Below are 17,581 nucleotides of genomic sequence, written 5' to 3'. Positions count from 1 at the left end.
TTTTAGGTCTATTTTGTTACTCACAAGTATCTAATATAGTTTTTTTCTTACTTCTGGGCATTTAAAATCATTTTTTTAGTACCTCCGTGCATTTTTAATCAATTTTTGTTCTTTCCAAGCATTTCAAATCAGCTTTTATTACTCCCAGGCATCTAAATTTTTTTTTATTAACTAGAGTTGGGTATTTTATGCAGAACTCTTTTACTTTTAGGTGTTTGAAGTTACTGTCTCGCTGTTATTCACACTGAAGTAATTTGTTGTTGATGCCGGTCAATTTAGGGTTTTTTTCAGTCAGCTGAAGCCATTTTTTTTATTACTTCCAGGCATTTGAGGCCACCTTTTGTTACTTTTAGGCGTTTCATTTTATTGCAAGCATTTGATGGCAGTTTTTTTCACCTTTACAGGCAATTTAAGTAATTTTTTATACTTTATGGTTCTAGAGTCGTTATTTTCTATTTACAGGGATTTCAAGTAATTTTCTCGAGTTGTAGTAGTTTTTTCGCACATCCAGGACATTGAGTTATGATTTTTTTAAGCTTATACAAATCACTTTACAAAAAGCTGAAGTAATTTTTTTTAGCTCTCAAGAATTTAAGGCTACTTTCGGGTATTAAAGTCACTTTTTCTGGCAACTGAAGTAATTTTTTTGTCCCTTACAGGCATTTTAAGTCAGTAGTTATTTCCAGAAAATTAGTCATTTTTTAGGGATTTAAAGTACGTTTTGCATTACTTGTAGTCACTTTTTCGTACAGGCATTTCATGATAATTTTTTAAGATTATTTAAAGAAATTTTTTCGTTGTTATATGCATTGAAGTAATTTGTTGTTGCTACTAAGCAATTCAAAGCATTTCCCAGTCAGCTGATGTTATTTTTTTGTTACTTCCGGGCTTTTAGAGTAATTTTTTACTATTTACAGGAATTTCAACTGAATTTCATCCACTTTCAGCTATTTTAAGGAAATTTCTTATATTTTCCAGGAATTTAAATTGTGTATTTTCTTTAGGCTCATACAATTAAATTTGCGATTAGCTGTAGTAATTTTTTTAATACTTTCGGAAATTTCAAGCTGTTTTCTGTTAATTTCTGGAATTTGAAGTCACATTTTCCGGAATCTGAAATAATTTTTTTATCCAGTGCAACGATAGATTAGAATGGTCACCTATCAAAACACTAGCATTTTACTTCTCAAACAATGTAAATAGAAGGTGGATGACATTGTTTGGCAGGTGGTTGTACTACAAATCGTCCAAAGTTACTTTCCAGATAATTAAAGTAATTTTTTATCAACTTCCAGGCTTGTGACGCTGTTTCCAGTTTCTAATTTCTATTAAAAATGATATTCCAACACATGAAAAGTCATTTTTATTAAAAATTTATTTTCTGGCATTTAAAGTGGTTTTTTTGATGCAATTGTTGTTGGCTCCCAGTCAATTTAAGGTGTTCTAGTAAGGTAAGATTATTTTCTGTTACCCCCTTTTGACATTCACAAAAATTTAATTTATTTCCAAGTATTTTAAATTACTTTTTAGGTTCTTTACGTCCAGACATTAAAAGTACATCTCCTTTACTTTAAAACGTTTCATGGACGTTCCTTTTGTTCACTTCCAGACCTTTACAGTAATTTTTCGGGCAGTTAAAGGCACTTTTTCATACTTTTTAGCATTTCATGGAAGTATTCTAGGGTTATGTAACGTAATTTTTTCGTTATTACATGCCTTGAAGTTTTCCAGTCAGCTGAATTTATTATTTTTTATTAATTCCGGGCATTTTCAAGTGATTTTCACCCACTTTCAGACGTTTTATGGAAATTTCTTGAATTTTTCGAGCATTTGAAATTACTTTCTTTTAGCTAGTTCAGCAATTTGAATAGTGGATTTTTTAAGGTCATAAAAAAGCTAAACTAATTTTTTTACACTTTAAGCTATTTTTCAATAAAGTCACTTTTCCCATAAAACTGGAGTTAATTTCTTGTTACTTACAGGCATTTAAAGTCAGTTTTTTGTTCCTCTTAGACATACGACTTAAACTCTTACTTCTAGGCACTCAAAGGGAGTTTCCAGAAAATTAAAGCAATTTGTCACTTACTTTAAGGCATTTACAGTAAGTTTTCGATTAATGGTTCCTGGTTTTTTGGCTACGTTTAAAGCTAGTTTTCTATTGCTTTCAGGCATTTTATGTCGGTTTTCACAAGTTTTCAGGCAATGTGCAAACTTTGTTTCCATGTCAAAGGATAAGTGTCTTCTGAAAGAACTACCCCTATCTACTCTTTGATCCTACTGTGTATATATGTTTGAATAGTGTCAATTATTTAAGAGGCTTTGAATTTAAATAAAATTTAGTGAAAAAAGACACAAAGTTTTTTTACCTTATACAGTTAAGTTTACAGTAAGCTAAAATAATTTTTAAATTCTTTTAGACATTTCAAGGCGATTTTCGTTATTTCCGGGTACCTAAAGTAGTTTTTCCTTATTTCCAGGCGTTTTAAGTGATTTTTTTGTTACTTCCGGGAAATTGAAGTCAATTTTCTTACTTTTAGAGGAACAACTGATATCAACTTGTGCTACTTCCAGTAGTCTAAAATAATTTTTTAAGGATCTTTAGACATTTTTGCTACTTCTAGGAAGTTCTTCAGTTAATTTTTACTTTCCGCATATCAAGTCGCTTTTTCCAATTTCTGGAAGTCTGTTTCTTCCAGGCATCCCAAGTCATTTTTCCGTACTTCCAAGCATTTCAGATTACTTTTAACATAATTAGAGTAATCTTTTTGTTACTTCCAGGACTTTTAGATAACTTTTTATTCACACTCATTCGAAGTCAGTTTTCAGACAAATACAGTAATTGTTTTGCGTGTTTTTCAAGGCACTTAGTGTTTGCAGTATATACTTTCAGGTATTTGAAGTTGTGTTTTCGGGTCAATTAAAGTAATTTCATATCACTTCCAGGGGTTTAAAGTTATTTTCAGTTACTTTAAGGTCAGCCGAAGTAATTTTTATTACTTTCAGGTACTCTTTGGCTGCTTTCAGGTGGTTCACAAAAGGTTCATTAACTTCCAGGCATTTAAGATAATTTTTTAAGTTATTTGTGCTTTACGTTAATGTACACTGTGTCCCATTTTGGATGAGACTGCAGGGTATCTCTGTCATTTTTTAAGATAGAGCTTTGCGGTTTTCGCGACCCTGTATCACTTTTTTGTAAAACTTTTAAAGCCACAAACAGAAATATTCTAACTACTTTTGTTCCTGAAATACAGGGCGAAAACGAAAATGTTCACTTTTGGAGATGTTATTATTTCTCAGGCCCTGTATAAGATAGAATAAAAATGAAAACTGCTTATAATAGATATTTTTACATAAAAGTCAGTGGCGTATTTAATTTTTTTTCTAATGCACTGTTTTTAAGATTGGGCACAAACTTGGTATTTTTTAAATGGAACACCCTGTATATTTTAACGTCAAATTTTTGCATTTTTTTTTCTGAATACATTGATGTATCACAACCTATTCTTTAGTAAATTTTAGCTTCAAAAATCAGAAAAATCCAAATTTATTTTTGTTTTTAATAGTAGGCCATAAATTCTTACACACATGCATTTAATTATTACTTTTTTAAAACGCCATGTGATTTAAACCTGTTTATTTAACTATATTTTAAACATTAACTTAAAATATTAATATAAACATAAAAATGTTAAAAACAAAAAAAATATATCGGACCAGGTTTAACATTAAAAACTAATTAGTAATTACAAGAATCAAATTAGAAAATTAATTACAAAAACCAAAAAAAAAACAACAAATATAAATTTAATAAAACTGTTCAAACTGCTGTCCATTTTGTCTTATACAAAAACCACATACAGTCTGTATTCGTCTTAAGGCATTTAAAATTATAAAGGGTTGCCTTTGTAAGTTTATGAATGCTTCTTCAGTTGTCGCTCGGAGTTCATTTATATTATTATGCCGATTTGCATAAATTTTATTTTTTAAGTACGACCATACAAAAAAGTCCAAAACACTTAAGTCCGGTGACCTCGGGGGCCATCTGATTGGCCCGTGTGTGCCAATCCAACGTCTATCAAAATGGGCACTTAAATATTCTCTAACTACCCTTGAATTATGAGCGGGCGCTCCATCTTGCTGGAAATATATTTGATGTCGCTGGGCTAAAGGTATGTCCTCCAGCAACTCTGGCAAATTATTTTGCAATATATTTAGATATCGTTGGGCAGTTAAGCTACCCTCAAAAATTGTATATACAATTTTAGTGCCCAATACAAAACAGGAAACACTAAAACCAAATCGGCCTTGTTGCTGTCATTCAAAAGTAATATGTTGGTTTTCTTGATACAAATGTCTGGTATTTTGCCTATTAAATATGCCACTACTGCTTATATGGGATTCGTCAGACCATATTACCTTTTTTACAAAATCCGGATCTTCATTAGTTTTGGTTAAAAACCAATTAGAAAATTCCAGTCGTTTAAACGGATCGTCAGGATGCAATTCTTGAATAATATTTATCTTATACGGTGCTTTTTTAAAATTTTTTGCACTTTTGTTTTGGAAACTCCTATCTCTTCCTCTATCTTTCTACAGGAAATTTGGGGTCTTGCTTCCACACACGCTAAAACATTAATTTCGCCAGCTTCATTTCTATCAACATGGGGTTGCCTAGGTTTTGAATAGCAGCCATAATTTAAAAGATTAGATTTTAACCGGAATACCGTAGCCCGAGATGGCTGACGTCTTTCTGGAAACCTAATAAGATCTTTTTTATTTTTTGAATTTTATAACAAAATAAAATAAGCTAGAGCTTTACCTATTTAAATATAATTGCTGCGCCGCTTCGACATTTTCGTTAGAAAGGTTTAAACATTTTATAATATCATACTTTTCAAAATTTTGGAATTCCATATTTTCACCGTCAGCCATCATTATTGATATGTATTGAGTCTGTTTGTGACTTAGTTTCCATGAATGCAATAAACAAAACATTTTTTTATGCATGTGTCAAAGAATTCATGGCCTACTATTAAAAAAATAAACATAAATATGGATTTTTCTAATTCTTTGAGCTAAAATTTATCAAAGATTAGGTTGTGATACATCAATGTATTCAGAAAAAAAAAATGCAAAAATTTGACGTTAAAATATACAGGGTGTTCCATTTAAAAAATACCAAGTTTGTGCCCAATCTTAAAAACAGTGCATTGGGAAAAAAAATTAAATACGCCACTGACTTTTATGTAAAAATATCTATTATAAGCAGTTTTCATTTTTATTCTATCTTATACAGGGCCTGAGAAATAATAACATCTCCAAAAGTGAACATTTTCGTTTTCGCCCTGTATTTCAGGAACAAAAGTAGTTAGAATATTTCTGTTTGTGGCTTTAAAAGTTTTACAAAAAAGTGATACAGGGTCGCGAAAACCGCAAAGCTCTATCTTAAAAAATGACAGAGATACCCTGCAGTCTCATCCAAAATGGGACACAGTGTACATCTTTTACTTCTAAACGTTACTTTCATAGGCACTGGAAGTGAATTTTCGTTAATTCCAGGCTTTTAAAGGGATTTCAAGTGATTTCTTCCCACTTCAGGGCATTTTATAGAGAGTTTTTTTGTTGGTTCTTTACAGTCAGCTGAAGTCATTTTTTGTTACTTACAGACGTTTGAAGCAGTAAAAATCAGTTTTTTGTCACTATTTGAAGTCCTTTATATAATATTATAGATTTATTCATATTTATATAATTTAAGATATTTATTTATCAAGCATTAATGTACACTACTATATTATTACCAGTTATTACTCGAAACCCTGGTCGAGTGATTTTCTCTCGCTTCCAGGTATTTTATCGAAATTTCTTGGATTTTTCATGAATTTGAGTTGTGTATTTTTTTAGGCTTATACAGTTAGCTGAAGCAATTTTTTGTACTATCTGTTCATTTCTGGCATTTAAAGTGACTATTGTGTACGCCGGAATAATTTTTTTCGAACCTCAAAACGTTTGAAATCACTTTCCAGATAATTAAAGTAACTTTTTTCCTCCTCCATGGGTTTTGATGCTATTTCTAGTTTTGATGTCAATTATCGGGCTGCCAGAAATGTCAAATAAACTTTTCAATTAATTTCAATGCATAGAAAGAAAAGTCCTTGTTCAGACAGTTAATGGAAATTTAATTAACTTCCAGACATTTAAAGTGATTTTTTTGTTACGTTTATCTTGCTCAGTTATTTTTTCCCTTACTTCCAGGCATATTTGATCACTATTTTTTACTTTTTAGCGCAACTAAGCTCGTTTCGCATAACTTATACGGCATTTTCTACTCATTTTTTTTTACTTTTAGATATCTTAAGCAATTTTTTCTTACTACCTGGCAGTTTTAGATACATTTTTACTCCCAGGCATTTAATATATTTTTTGCTTACTTCCGGCCATTTAGGGTAACGTTTTTGCTTTTTTACGGAGATTTCAAGTCATTTTTTTACTACTACTAGCCACCGAATTAATTTTTCTTACTTCAAGTTATTTTCTAGCTAGCTCTGTGCATTTTCAGGTAAATTTTTGTTCCTTCCAAGCATTCTAAGTTAATGTTCCTAACCTACAAGCGTTTAAAGAAATTCTTCTTGCAATTTAAAGTCATTTTTTCTTACCTAAATGTCCTTAATTTTTTTTTTTAAATCCTACTCACCTAAACTGATAAACACGAGCAGCATGGGTGGGGTGTCGAAAAACGTCTGCGGCGACGTATTTTGTTGCAAAACCATCGCGGCAATTACGACAATGACCGAATAAGTGTAAGAAATGGAGGTGGCCATCGCGATTAACACGTCCATGTTGGTCGTGCGGTGTTTGAGCGCCTTGTACGCCTGGATGAAAAAATGGCGACCGCCCAGCAACAGTACCGGAGTGGACAGCAGGAACATTATCAGGTTTTCCAGCGAGAGACCTAAAAAACAAACGATATATTGGAGGCCTTTTATGAGTATAGTCCCGAGAAAATCCTTAATCCAAAATTATACCCTGACATCCTGTATAATTAAAACTCACCGGGTATCACACAGCACATCTCCTCGTGCGATTTTCCCCTGGACATTTCGACCATGAAGTACATCATGGCGACCATACTGGGCAGCCCGAACGTAAGCGAATAGAAAAAACTCCGTTTCCACTTTAAAATTTCCTCCCTCTGTTGCAGTCGCTGATCGTCGCGCTCCCTCTTAAACAGTCTCGCCTCGAACCCCAGTTTGTTTATCGCGTCGATGATGTCCCTCGGACCGGTCACTTCCGGATCGAACCGGAATTTGCCCTTTTTTAAAGCGACCGCGACCTGCGCGCTCACGATTCCCGGCATTTTTTGCACACTCGACTCGATCTTGTGGACGCAACTCGCGCACGTCATTCCCAAGATCTCGAGGTCGACCTGAAACCATCGAGTATTCATTTATATGTTAAGGAGTATTTAGTACGAATTTTTAAACTGTACAAAATGTTTTTTTTTTTTAAAAACTCAGTTTCTAGTTAATTCGGGCACTATTAAAGAAATAAAACGATGATATAGGAAGTAGGTTAAAAAATTGATTCTCATTTATATATCCTCATCTCTATTTAAGAATGAGAAAAGTACTGGAACAAAGTGATGTTTTCCTTGTTTAATCTGGCAAACCAAAAGAGAAAAACACAATTTCCAGGAGATCCAGACACTACTAAAGAAATGAGAGGATGATATAGGAAGCAGGTTAAAAAAATTGATTCTCATTTATATATCCTCATCTCTATTTAAGAATGAGAAAAGTACTGGAACAATGTGATGTTTTCCTTGTTTAATCTGGCAAACCAAAAGAGAAAAACACAATTTCCAGGAGATCCAGACACTACTAAAGAAATGAGAGGATGATATAGGAAGCAGGTTAAAAAAATTGATTCTCATTTATATATCCTCATCTCTATTTAAGAATGAGAAAAGTACTGGAACAAAGTGATGTTTTCCTTGTTTAATCTGGTAAACCAAAAGAGAAAAACACAATTTCCAGGAGATCCAGGCACTATAGAAAAAAAGAGAGGATGATATAGGAAGCAGGTTAAAAAAAATTGATTTTCATTTATATATCCTCATTTCTATTTAAGAATGAGAAAAGTACTGGAACAATGTGATGTTTTCCTTGTTTAATCTGGCAAACCAAAAGAGAAAAACACAATTTCCAGGAGATCCTGACACTATTAAAGAAATAAAACGATGATATAGGAAGTAGGTTAAAAAATTGATTCTCATTTATATATCCTCATCTCTATTTAAGAATGAGAAAAGTACTGGAACAAAGTGATGTTTTCCTTGTTTAATCTGGCAAACCAAAGGAGAAAAACACAATTTCCAGGAGATCCAGACACTATTAAAGAAATGAGAGGATGATATAGGAAGCAGGTTAAAAAAATTGATTCTCATTTATATATCCTCATCTCTATTTAAGAATGAGAAAAGTACTGGAACAAAGTGATGTTTTCCTTGTTTAATCTGGCAAACCAAAGGAGAAAAACACAATTTCTAGGAGATCCAGACACTATTAAAGAAATGAGACGATGATATAGGAAGCAGGTTAAAAAAATTGATTCTCATTTATATATCCTCATCTCTATTTAAGAATGAGAAAAGTACTGGAACAAAGTGATGTTTTCCTTGTTTAATCTGGCAAACCAAAGGAGAAAAACACAATTTCTAGGAGATCCAGACACTATTAAAGAAATGAGACGATGATATAGGAAGTAGGTTAAAAAAAAACTGATTTTCATTCATATATCCTCATCTCTATTTGAGAATTAAAAAAGTACTGGAACAAAGTGATGTTTTCCTTGTTTAATCTGGTAAACCAAAAGAGAAAAACACAATTTCCAGGAGATCCAGACACTATTAAAGAAATGAGACGATGATATAGGAAGTAGGTTAAAAAAAACTGATTTTCATTCATATATCCTCATCTCTATTTGAGAATTAGAAAAGTACTGGAACAAAGTGATGTTTTCCTTGTTTAATTTGGCAAACCAAAAGAAAAAAACACAATTTCCAGGAGATCCAGACACTATTAAAGAAATGAGACGATGATATAGGAAGTAGGTTAAAAAAATTGATTCCGATTTATATATCCTCATCTCTATTTGAGAATTAGAAAAGTACTGGAAGAAGGTGATGTTTTCCTTGTTCAATCTGGCAAACCAAAAGAGAAAAACACAATTTCCAGGAGATCCAGACACTATTAAAGAAATGAGACGATGATATAGGAAGTAGGTTAAAAAAAATTGATTCTCATTTATATATCCTCATCTCTATTTAAGAATGAGAAAAGTACTGGAACAAAGTGATGTTTTCCTTGTTTAATCTGGTAAACCAAAAGAGAAAAACACAATTTCCAGGAGATCCAGACACTATTAAAGAAATGAGACGATGATATAGGAAGTAGGTTAAAAAAAACTGATTTTCATTCATATATCCTCATCTCTATTTGAAAATTAGAAAAGTACTGGAACAAGGTGATGTTTTCCTTGTTCAATCTGGCAAACCAAAAGAGAAAAACACAATTTCCAGGAGATCCAGACACTATTAAAGAAATGAGACGATGATATAGGAAGTAGGTTAAAAAAAATTGATTCTCATTTATATATCCTCATCTCTATTTAAGAATGAGAAAAGTACTGGAACAAAGTGATGTTTTCCTTGTTTAATCTGGTAAACCAAAAGAGAAAAACACAATTTCCAGGAGATCCAGACACTATTAAAGAAATGAGACGATGATATAGGAAGTAGGTTAAAAAAATTGATTCCGATTTATATATCCTCATCTCTATTTGAGAATTAGAAAAGTACTGGAAGAAGGTGATGTTTTCCTTGTTCAATCTGGCAAACCAAAAGAGAAAAACACAATTTCCAGGAGATCCAGACACTATTAAAGAAATGAGACGATGATATAGGAAGTAGGTTAAAAAAAATTGATTCTCATTTATATATCCTCATCTCTATTTAAGAATGAGAAAAGTACTGGAACAAAGTGATGTTTTCCTTGTTTAATCTGGTAAACCAAAAGAGAAAAACACAATTTCCAGGAGATCCAGACACTATTAAAGAAATGAGACGATGATATAGGAAGTAGGTTAAAAAAAAACTGATTTTCATTCATATATCCTCATCTCTATTTGAGAATTAAAAAAGTACTGGAACAAAGTGATGTTTTCCTTGTTTAATCTGGCAAACCAAAGGAGAAAAACACAATTTCCAGGAGATCCAGGCACTATAGAAAAAAAGAGGATGATATAGGAAGTAGGTTAAAAAATTGATTCTCATTTATATATCCTCATCTCTATTTAAGAATTAGAAAAGTACTGGAACAAAGTGATGTTTTCCTTGTTTAATCTGGTAAACCAAAAGAGAAAAACACAATTTCCAGGAGATCCAGGCACTATAGAAAAAAAGAGAGGATGATATAGGAAGCAGGTTAAAAAAATTGATTTTCATTCATATATCCTCATCTCTATTTGAGAATTAAAAAAGTACTGGAACAAAGTGATGTTTTCCTTGTTTAATCTGGTAAACCAAAAGAGAAAAACACAATTTCCAGGAGATCCAGGCACTATAGAAAAAAAGAGAGGATGATATAGGAAGCAGGTTAAAAAAATTGATTTTCATTCATATATCCTCATCTCTATTTGAGAATTAGAAAAGTACTGGAACAAAGTGATGTTTTCCTTGTTTAATTTGGCAAACCAAAAGAAAAAAACACAATTTCCAGGAGATCCAGACACTATTAAAGAAATGAGACGATGATATAGGAAGTAGGTTAAAAAAATTGATTCCGATTTATATATCCTCATCTCTATTTGAGAATTAGAAAAGTACTGGAACAAAGTGATGTTTTCCTTGTTTAATTTGGCAAACCAAAAGAAAAAAACACAATTTCCAGGAGATCCAGACACTATTAAAGAAATGAGACGATGATATAGGAAGCAGGTTAAAAAAAATTGATTCTCATTTATATATCCTCATCTCTATTTAAGAATGAGAAAAGTACTGGAACAAAGTGATGTTTTCCTTGTTTAATTTGGCAAACCAAAAGAAAAAAACACAATTTCCAGGAGATCCAGACACTATTAAAGAAATGAGACGATGATATAGGAAGTAGGTTAAAAAAATTGATTCCGATTTATATATCCTCATCTCTATTTGAGAATTAGAAAAGTACTGGAACAAAGTGATGTTTTCCTTGTTTAATTTGGCAAACCAAAAGAAAAAAACACAATTTCCAGGAGATCCAGACACTATTAAAGAAATGAGACGATGATATAGGAAGCAGGTTAAAAAAAATTGATTCTCATTTATATATCCTCATCTCTATTTAAGAATGAGAAAAGTACTGGAACAAAGTGATGTTTTCCTTGTTTAATTTGGCAAACCAAAAGAAAAAAACACAATTTCCAGGAGATCCAGACACTATTAAAGAAATGAGACGATGATATAGGAAGTAGGTTAAAAAAATTGATTCCGATTTATATATCCTCATCTCTATTTGAGAATTAGAAAAGTACTGGAACAAAGTGATGTTTTCCTTGTTTAATTTGGCAAACCAAAAGAAAAAAACACAATTTCCAGGAGATCCAGACACTATTAAAGAAATGAGACGATGATATAGGAAGCAGGTTAAAAAAAATTGATTCTCATTTATATATCCTCATCTCTATTTAAGAATGAGAAAAGTACTGGAACAAAGTGATGTTTTCCTTGTTTAATCCGGCAAACCAAAAGAGAAAAACACAATTTCCAGGAGATCCAGACACTATTAAAGAAATGAGACGATGATATAGGAAGTAGGTTAAAAAAAATTGATTCTCATTTATATATCCTCATCTCTATTTAAGAATGAGAAAAGTACTGGAACAAAGTGATGTTTTCCTTGTTTAATCTGGTAAACCAAAAGAGAAAAACACAATTTCCAGGAGATCCAGACACTATTAAAGAAATGAGACGATGATATAGGAAGTAGGTTAAAAAAATTGATTCCGATTTATATATCCTCATCTCTATTTGAGAATTAAAAAAGTACTGGAACAAAGTGATGTTTTCCTTGTTTAATCTGGCAAACCAAAGGAGAAAAACACAATTTCCAGGAGATCCAGGCACTATAGAAAAAAAGAGAGGATGATATAGGAAGCAGGTTAAAAAAATTGATTTTCATTCATATATCCTCATCTCTATTTGAGAATTAAAAAAGTACTGGAACAAAGTGATGTTTTCCTTGTTTAATCTGGTAAACCAAAAGAGAAAAACACAATTTCCAGGAGATCCAGACACTATTAAAGAAATGAGACGATGATATAGGAAGTAGGTTAAAAAAAATTGATTCTCATTTATATATCCTCATCTCTATTTAAGAATGAGAAAAGTACTGGAACAAAGTGATGTTTTCCTTGTTTAATCTGGTAAACCAAAAGAGAAAAACACAATTTCCAGGAGATCCAGACACTATTAAAGAAATGAGACGATGATATAGGAAGTAGGTTAAAAAAAACTGATTTTCATTCATATATCCTCATCTCTATTTGAGAATTAGAAAAGTACTGGAACAAAGTGATGTTTTCCTTGTTTAATCCGGCAAACCAAAAGAGAAAAACACAATTTCCAGGAGATCCAGACACTATTAAAGAAATGAGACGATGATATAGGAAGTAGGTTAAAAAAAACTGATTTTCATTCATATATCCTCATCTCTATTTGAGAATTAGAAAAGTACTGGAACAAAGTGATGTTTTCCTTGTTTAATCTGGTAAACCAAAAGAGAAAAACACAATTTCCAGGAGATCCAGACACTATTAAAGAAATGAGACGATGATATAGGAAGTAGGTTAAAAAAAATTGATTCTCATTTATATATCCTCATCTCTATTTAAGAATGAGAAAAGTACTGGAACAAAGTGATGTTTTCCTTGTTTAATCTGGTAAACCAAAAGAGAAAAACACAATTTCCAGGAGATCCAGACACTATTAAAGAAATGAGACGATGATATAGGAAGTAGGTTAAAAAAAAACTGATTTTCATTCATATATCCTCATCTCTATTTGAGAATTAAAAAAGTACTGGAACAAAGTGATGTTTTCCTTGTTTAATCTGGTAAACCAAAAGAGAAAAACACAATTTCCAGGAGATCCAGACACTATTAAAGAAATGAGACGATGATATAGGAAGTAGGTTAAAAAAAAACTGATTTTCATTCATATATCCTCATCTCTATTTGAGAATTAAAAAAGTACTGGAAGAAGGTGATGTTTTCCTTGTTCAATCTGGCAAACCAAAAGAGAAAAACACAATTTCCAGGAGATCCAGACACTATTAAAGAAATGAGACGATGATATAGGAAGTAGGTTAAAAAAAATTGATTCTCATTTATATATCCTCATCTCTATTTAAGAATGAGAAAAGTACTGGAACAAAGTGATGTTTTCCTTGTTTAATCTGGTAAACCAAAAGAGAAAAACACAATTTCCAGGAGATCCAGACACTATTAAAGAAATGAGACGATGATATAGGAAGTAGGTTAAAAAAAAACTGATTTTCATTCATATATCCTCATCTCTATTTGAGAATTAAAAAAGTACTGGAAGAAGGTGATGTTTTCCTTGTTCAATCTGGCAAACCAAAAGAGAAAAACACAATTTCCAGGAGATCCAGACACTATTAAAGAAATGAGACGATGATATAGGAAGTAGGTTAAAAAAAATTGATTCTCATTTATATATCCTCATCTCTATTTAAGAATGAGAAAAGTACTGGAACAAAGTGATGTTTTCCTTGTTTAATTTGGCAAACCAAAAGAAAAAAACACAATTTCCAGGAGATCCAGACACTATTAAAGAAATGAGACGATGATATAGGAAGTAGGTTAAAAAAATTGATTCCGATTTATATATCCTCATCTCTATTTGAGAATTAGAAAAGTACTGGAAGAAGGTGATGTTTTCCTTGTTCAATCTGGCAAACCAAAAGAGAAAAACACAATTTCCAGGAGATCCAGACACTATTAAAGAAATGAGACGATGATATAGGAAGTAGGTTAAAAAAAATTGATTCTCATTTATATATCCTCATCTCTATTTAAGAATGAGAAAAGTACTGGAACAAAGTGATGTTTTCCTTGTTTAATCTGGTAAACCAAAAGAGAAAAACACAATTTCCAGGAGATCCAGACACTATTAAAGAAATGAGACGATGATATAGGAAGTAGGTTAAAAAAAACTGATTTTCATTCATATATCCTCATCTCTATTTGAAAATTAGAAAAGTACTGGAACAAGGTGATGTTTTCCTTGTTCAATCTGGCAAACCAAAAGAGAAAAACACAATTTCCAGGAGATCCAGACACTATTAAAGAAATGAGAGGATGATATAGGAAGCAGGTTAAAAAAATTGATTCTCATTTATATATCCTCATCTCTATTTAAGAATGAGAAAAGTACTGGAACAAAGTGATGTTTTCCTTGTTTAATCTGGCAAACCAAAGGAGAAAAACACAATTTCTAGGAGATCCAGACACTATTAAAGAAATGAGACGATGATATAGGAAGCAGGTTAAAAAAATTGATTCTCATTTATATATCCTCATCTCTATTTAAGAATGAGAAAAGTACTGGAACAAAGTGATGTTTTCCTTGTTTAATCCGGCAAACCAAAAGAGAAAAACACAATTTCCAGGAGATCCAGACACTATTAAAGAAATGAGACGATGATATAGGAAGTAGGTTAAAAAAAATTGATTCTCATTTATATATCCTCATCTCTATTTAAGAATGAGAAAAGTACTGGAACAAAGTGATGTTTTCCTTGTTTAATCTGGTAAACCAAAAGAGAAAAACACAATTTCCAGGAGATCCAGACACTATTAAAGAAATGAGACGATGATATAGGAAGTAGGTTAAAAAAAAACTGATTTTCATTCATATATCCTCATCTCTATTTGAGAATTAAAAAAGTACTGGAACAAAGTGATGTTTTCCTTGTTTAATCTGGCAAACCAAAGGAGAAAAACACAATTTCTAGGAGATCCAGACACTATTAAAGAAATGAGACGATGATATAGGAAGCAGGTTAAAAAAATTGATTCTCATTTATATATCCTCATCTCTATTTAAGAATGAGAAAAGTACTGGAACAATGTGATGTTTTCCTTGTTTAATCTGGCAAACCAAAAGAGAAAAACACAATTTCCAGGAGATCCAGGCACTATAGAAAAAAAGAGAGGATGATATAGGAAGCAGGTTAAAAAAAATTGATTTTCATTTATATATCCTCATTTCTATTTAAGAATGAGAAAAGTACTGGAACAAAGTGATGTTTTCCTTGTTTAATCTGGTAAACCAAAAGAGAAAAACACAATTTCCAGGAGATCCAGACACTATTAAAGAAATGAGACGATGATATAGGAAGTAGGTTAAAAAAAAACTGATTTTCATTCATATATCCTCATCTCTATTTGAGAATTAAAAAAGTACTGGAACAAAGTGATGTTTTCCTTGTTTAATCTGGCAAACCAAAGGAGAAAAACACAATTTCTAGGAGATCCAGACACTATTAAAGAAATGAGACGATGATATAGGAAGCAGGTTAAAAAAATTGATTCTCATTTATATATCCTCATCTCTATTTAAGAATGAGAAAAGTACTGGAACAATGTGATGTTTTCCTTGTTTAATCTGGCAAACCAAAAGAGAAAAACACAATTTCCAGGAGATCCAGGCACTATAGAAAAAAAGAGAGGATGATATAGGAAGCAGGTTAAAAAAAATTGATTTTCATTTATATATCCTCATTTCTATTTAAGAATGAGAAAAGTACTGGAACAAAGTGATGTTTTCCTTGTTTAATCTGGTAAACCAAAAGAGAAAAACACAATTTCCAGGAGATCCAGACACTATTAAAGAAATGAGACGATGATATAGGAAGTAGGTTAAAAAAAATTGATTCTCATTTATATATCCTCATCTCTATTTAAGAATGAGAAAAGTACTGGAACAAAGTGATGTTTTCCTTGTTTAATCCGGCAAACCAAAAGAGAAAAACACAATTTCCAGGAGATCCAGACACTATTAAAGAAATGAGACGATGATATAGGAAGCAGGTTAAAAAAAATTGATTCTCATTTATATATCCTCATCTCTATTTAAGAATGAGAAAAGTACTGGAACAAAGTGATGTTTTCCTTGTTTAATCTGGTAAACCAAAAGAGAAAAACACAATTTCCAGGAGATCCAGACACTATTAAAGAAATGAGACGATGATATAGGAAGTAGGTTAAAAAAAATTGATTCTCATTTATATATCCTCATCTCTATTTAAGAATGAGAAAAGTACTGGAACAAAGTGATGTTTTCCTTGTTTAATCCGGCAAACCAAAAGAGAAAAACACAATTTCCAGGAGATCCAGACACTATTAAAGAAATGAGACGATGATATAGGAAGTAGGTTAAAAAAAATTGATTCTCATTTATATATCCTCATCTCTATTTAAGAATGAGAAAAGTACTGGAACAAAGTGATGTTTTCCTTGTTTAATCTGGTAAACCAAAAGAGAAAAACACAATTTCCAGGAGATCCAGACACTATTAAAGAAATGAGACGATGATATAGGAAGTAGGTTAAAAAAAACTGATTTTCATTCATATATCCTCATCTCTATTTGAGAATTAGAAAAGTACTGGAACAAAGTGATGTTTTCCTTGTTTAATCCGGCAAACCAAAAGAGAAAAACACAATTTCCAGGAGATCCAGACACTATTAAAGAAATGAGACGATGATATAGGAAGCAGGTTAAAAAAAAATTGATTCTCATTTATATATCCTCATCTCTATTTAAGAATGAGAAAAGTACTGGAACAAAGTGATATTTTCCTTGTTTAATCTGGCAAACCAAAAGAGAAAAACACAATTTCCAGGAGATCCAGACACTATTAAAGAAAAGAGACGATGATATAGGAATTAGGTTAAAAAAAATTGATTCTCATTTATATATCCTCATTCGCAAATTCCTACCTCTGATTGGCCGGCTCCGGTTTGCACCATCACCGAACTGGGAAATCCCAAGTCGGTTATTGAGGTCGCGATGTCCGGTGGGGTCACTAGACTCGGGTCGAATTGCACTTCCGCCCTAGCAGACAATAAAGAAACCAGAATCTTGTGACAACCTACAAGAGAAATTATCCATTTATCTATATGAGCCTTTATGGTTACTAGCAATGCAGTTCAATATAAGTTACTTCTACAAGGATTTAATTTTTATCTCTAAAGCATTTTAAACAGACTTTTAAATTAAACTATGCAATTATAAAAGTGGTGCACCTGATCTTTTAGGGGCACTTTTTTGTTCCCACGCTTTTATTAAAAAAGAGACCCCTTTATATCGAACTTGTTCATGGTTTAATATTTTACACAGCAATTAATGATATTGACCTGGTTAATGGCACTATAGTAGCTACAAACAAAATTACTTCTTCTTTTCATAAAAACTCCTCATTTTAATTTTCTTTTACCTGTAGTACATTCTGAGCTTGAAA

General features: G+C 31.8%; 1 protein-coding gene across 6 annotated transcripts in view; it reads right to left on the bottom strand.

The window, feature by feature from the left end:
* The window catches only part of LOC126742677 (copper-transporting ATPase 1), a 60,934-nt gene that overhangs the window by 16,397 nt on the left and 26,956 nt on the right, over positions 1-17,581 (bottom strand). For all 6 annotated transcript variants that reach the window (XM_050449427.1, XM_050449426.1, XM_050449430.1 and 3 more), the window contains 3 exons: positions 17,061-17,212; positions 7,051-7,423; positions 6,692-6,949 (listed from right to left, as the gene is read on the bottom strand). In XM_050449427.1, the coding sequence (XP_050305384.1) occupies positions 6,692-6,949; positions 7,051-7,423; positions 17,061-17,212 (783 nt within the window). The remainder of the gene's footprint in view (positions 1-6,691; positions 6,950-7,050; positions 7,424-17,060; positions 17,213-17,581) is intronic.

This window comes from Anthonomus grandis, chromosome 12 (assembly GCF_022605725.1).
Source record: "Anthonomus grandis grandis chromosome 12, icAntGran1.3, whole genome shotgun sequence".
NCBI lineage: Eukaryota > Metazoa > Arthropoda > Insecta > Coleoptera > Curculionidae > Anthonomus > Anthonomus grandis.
This window is presented reverse-complemented; position numbering and strand designations above follow the sequence as displayed.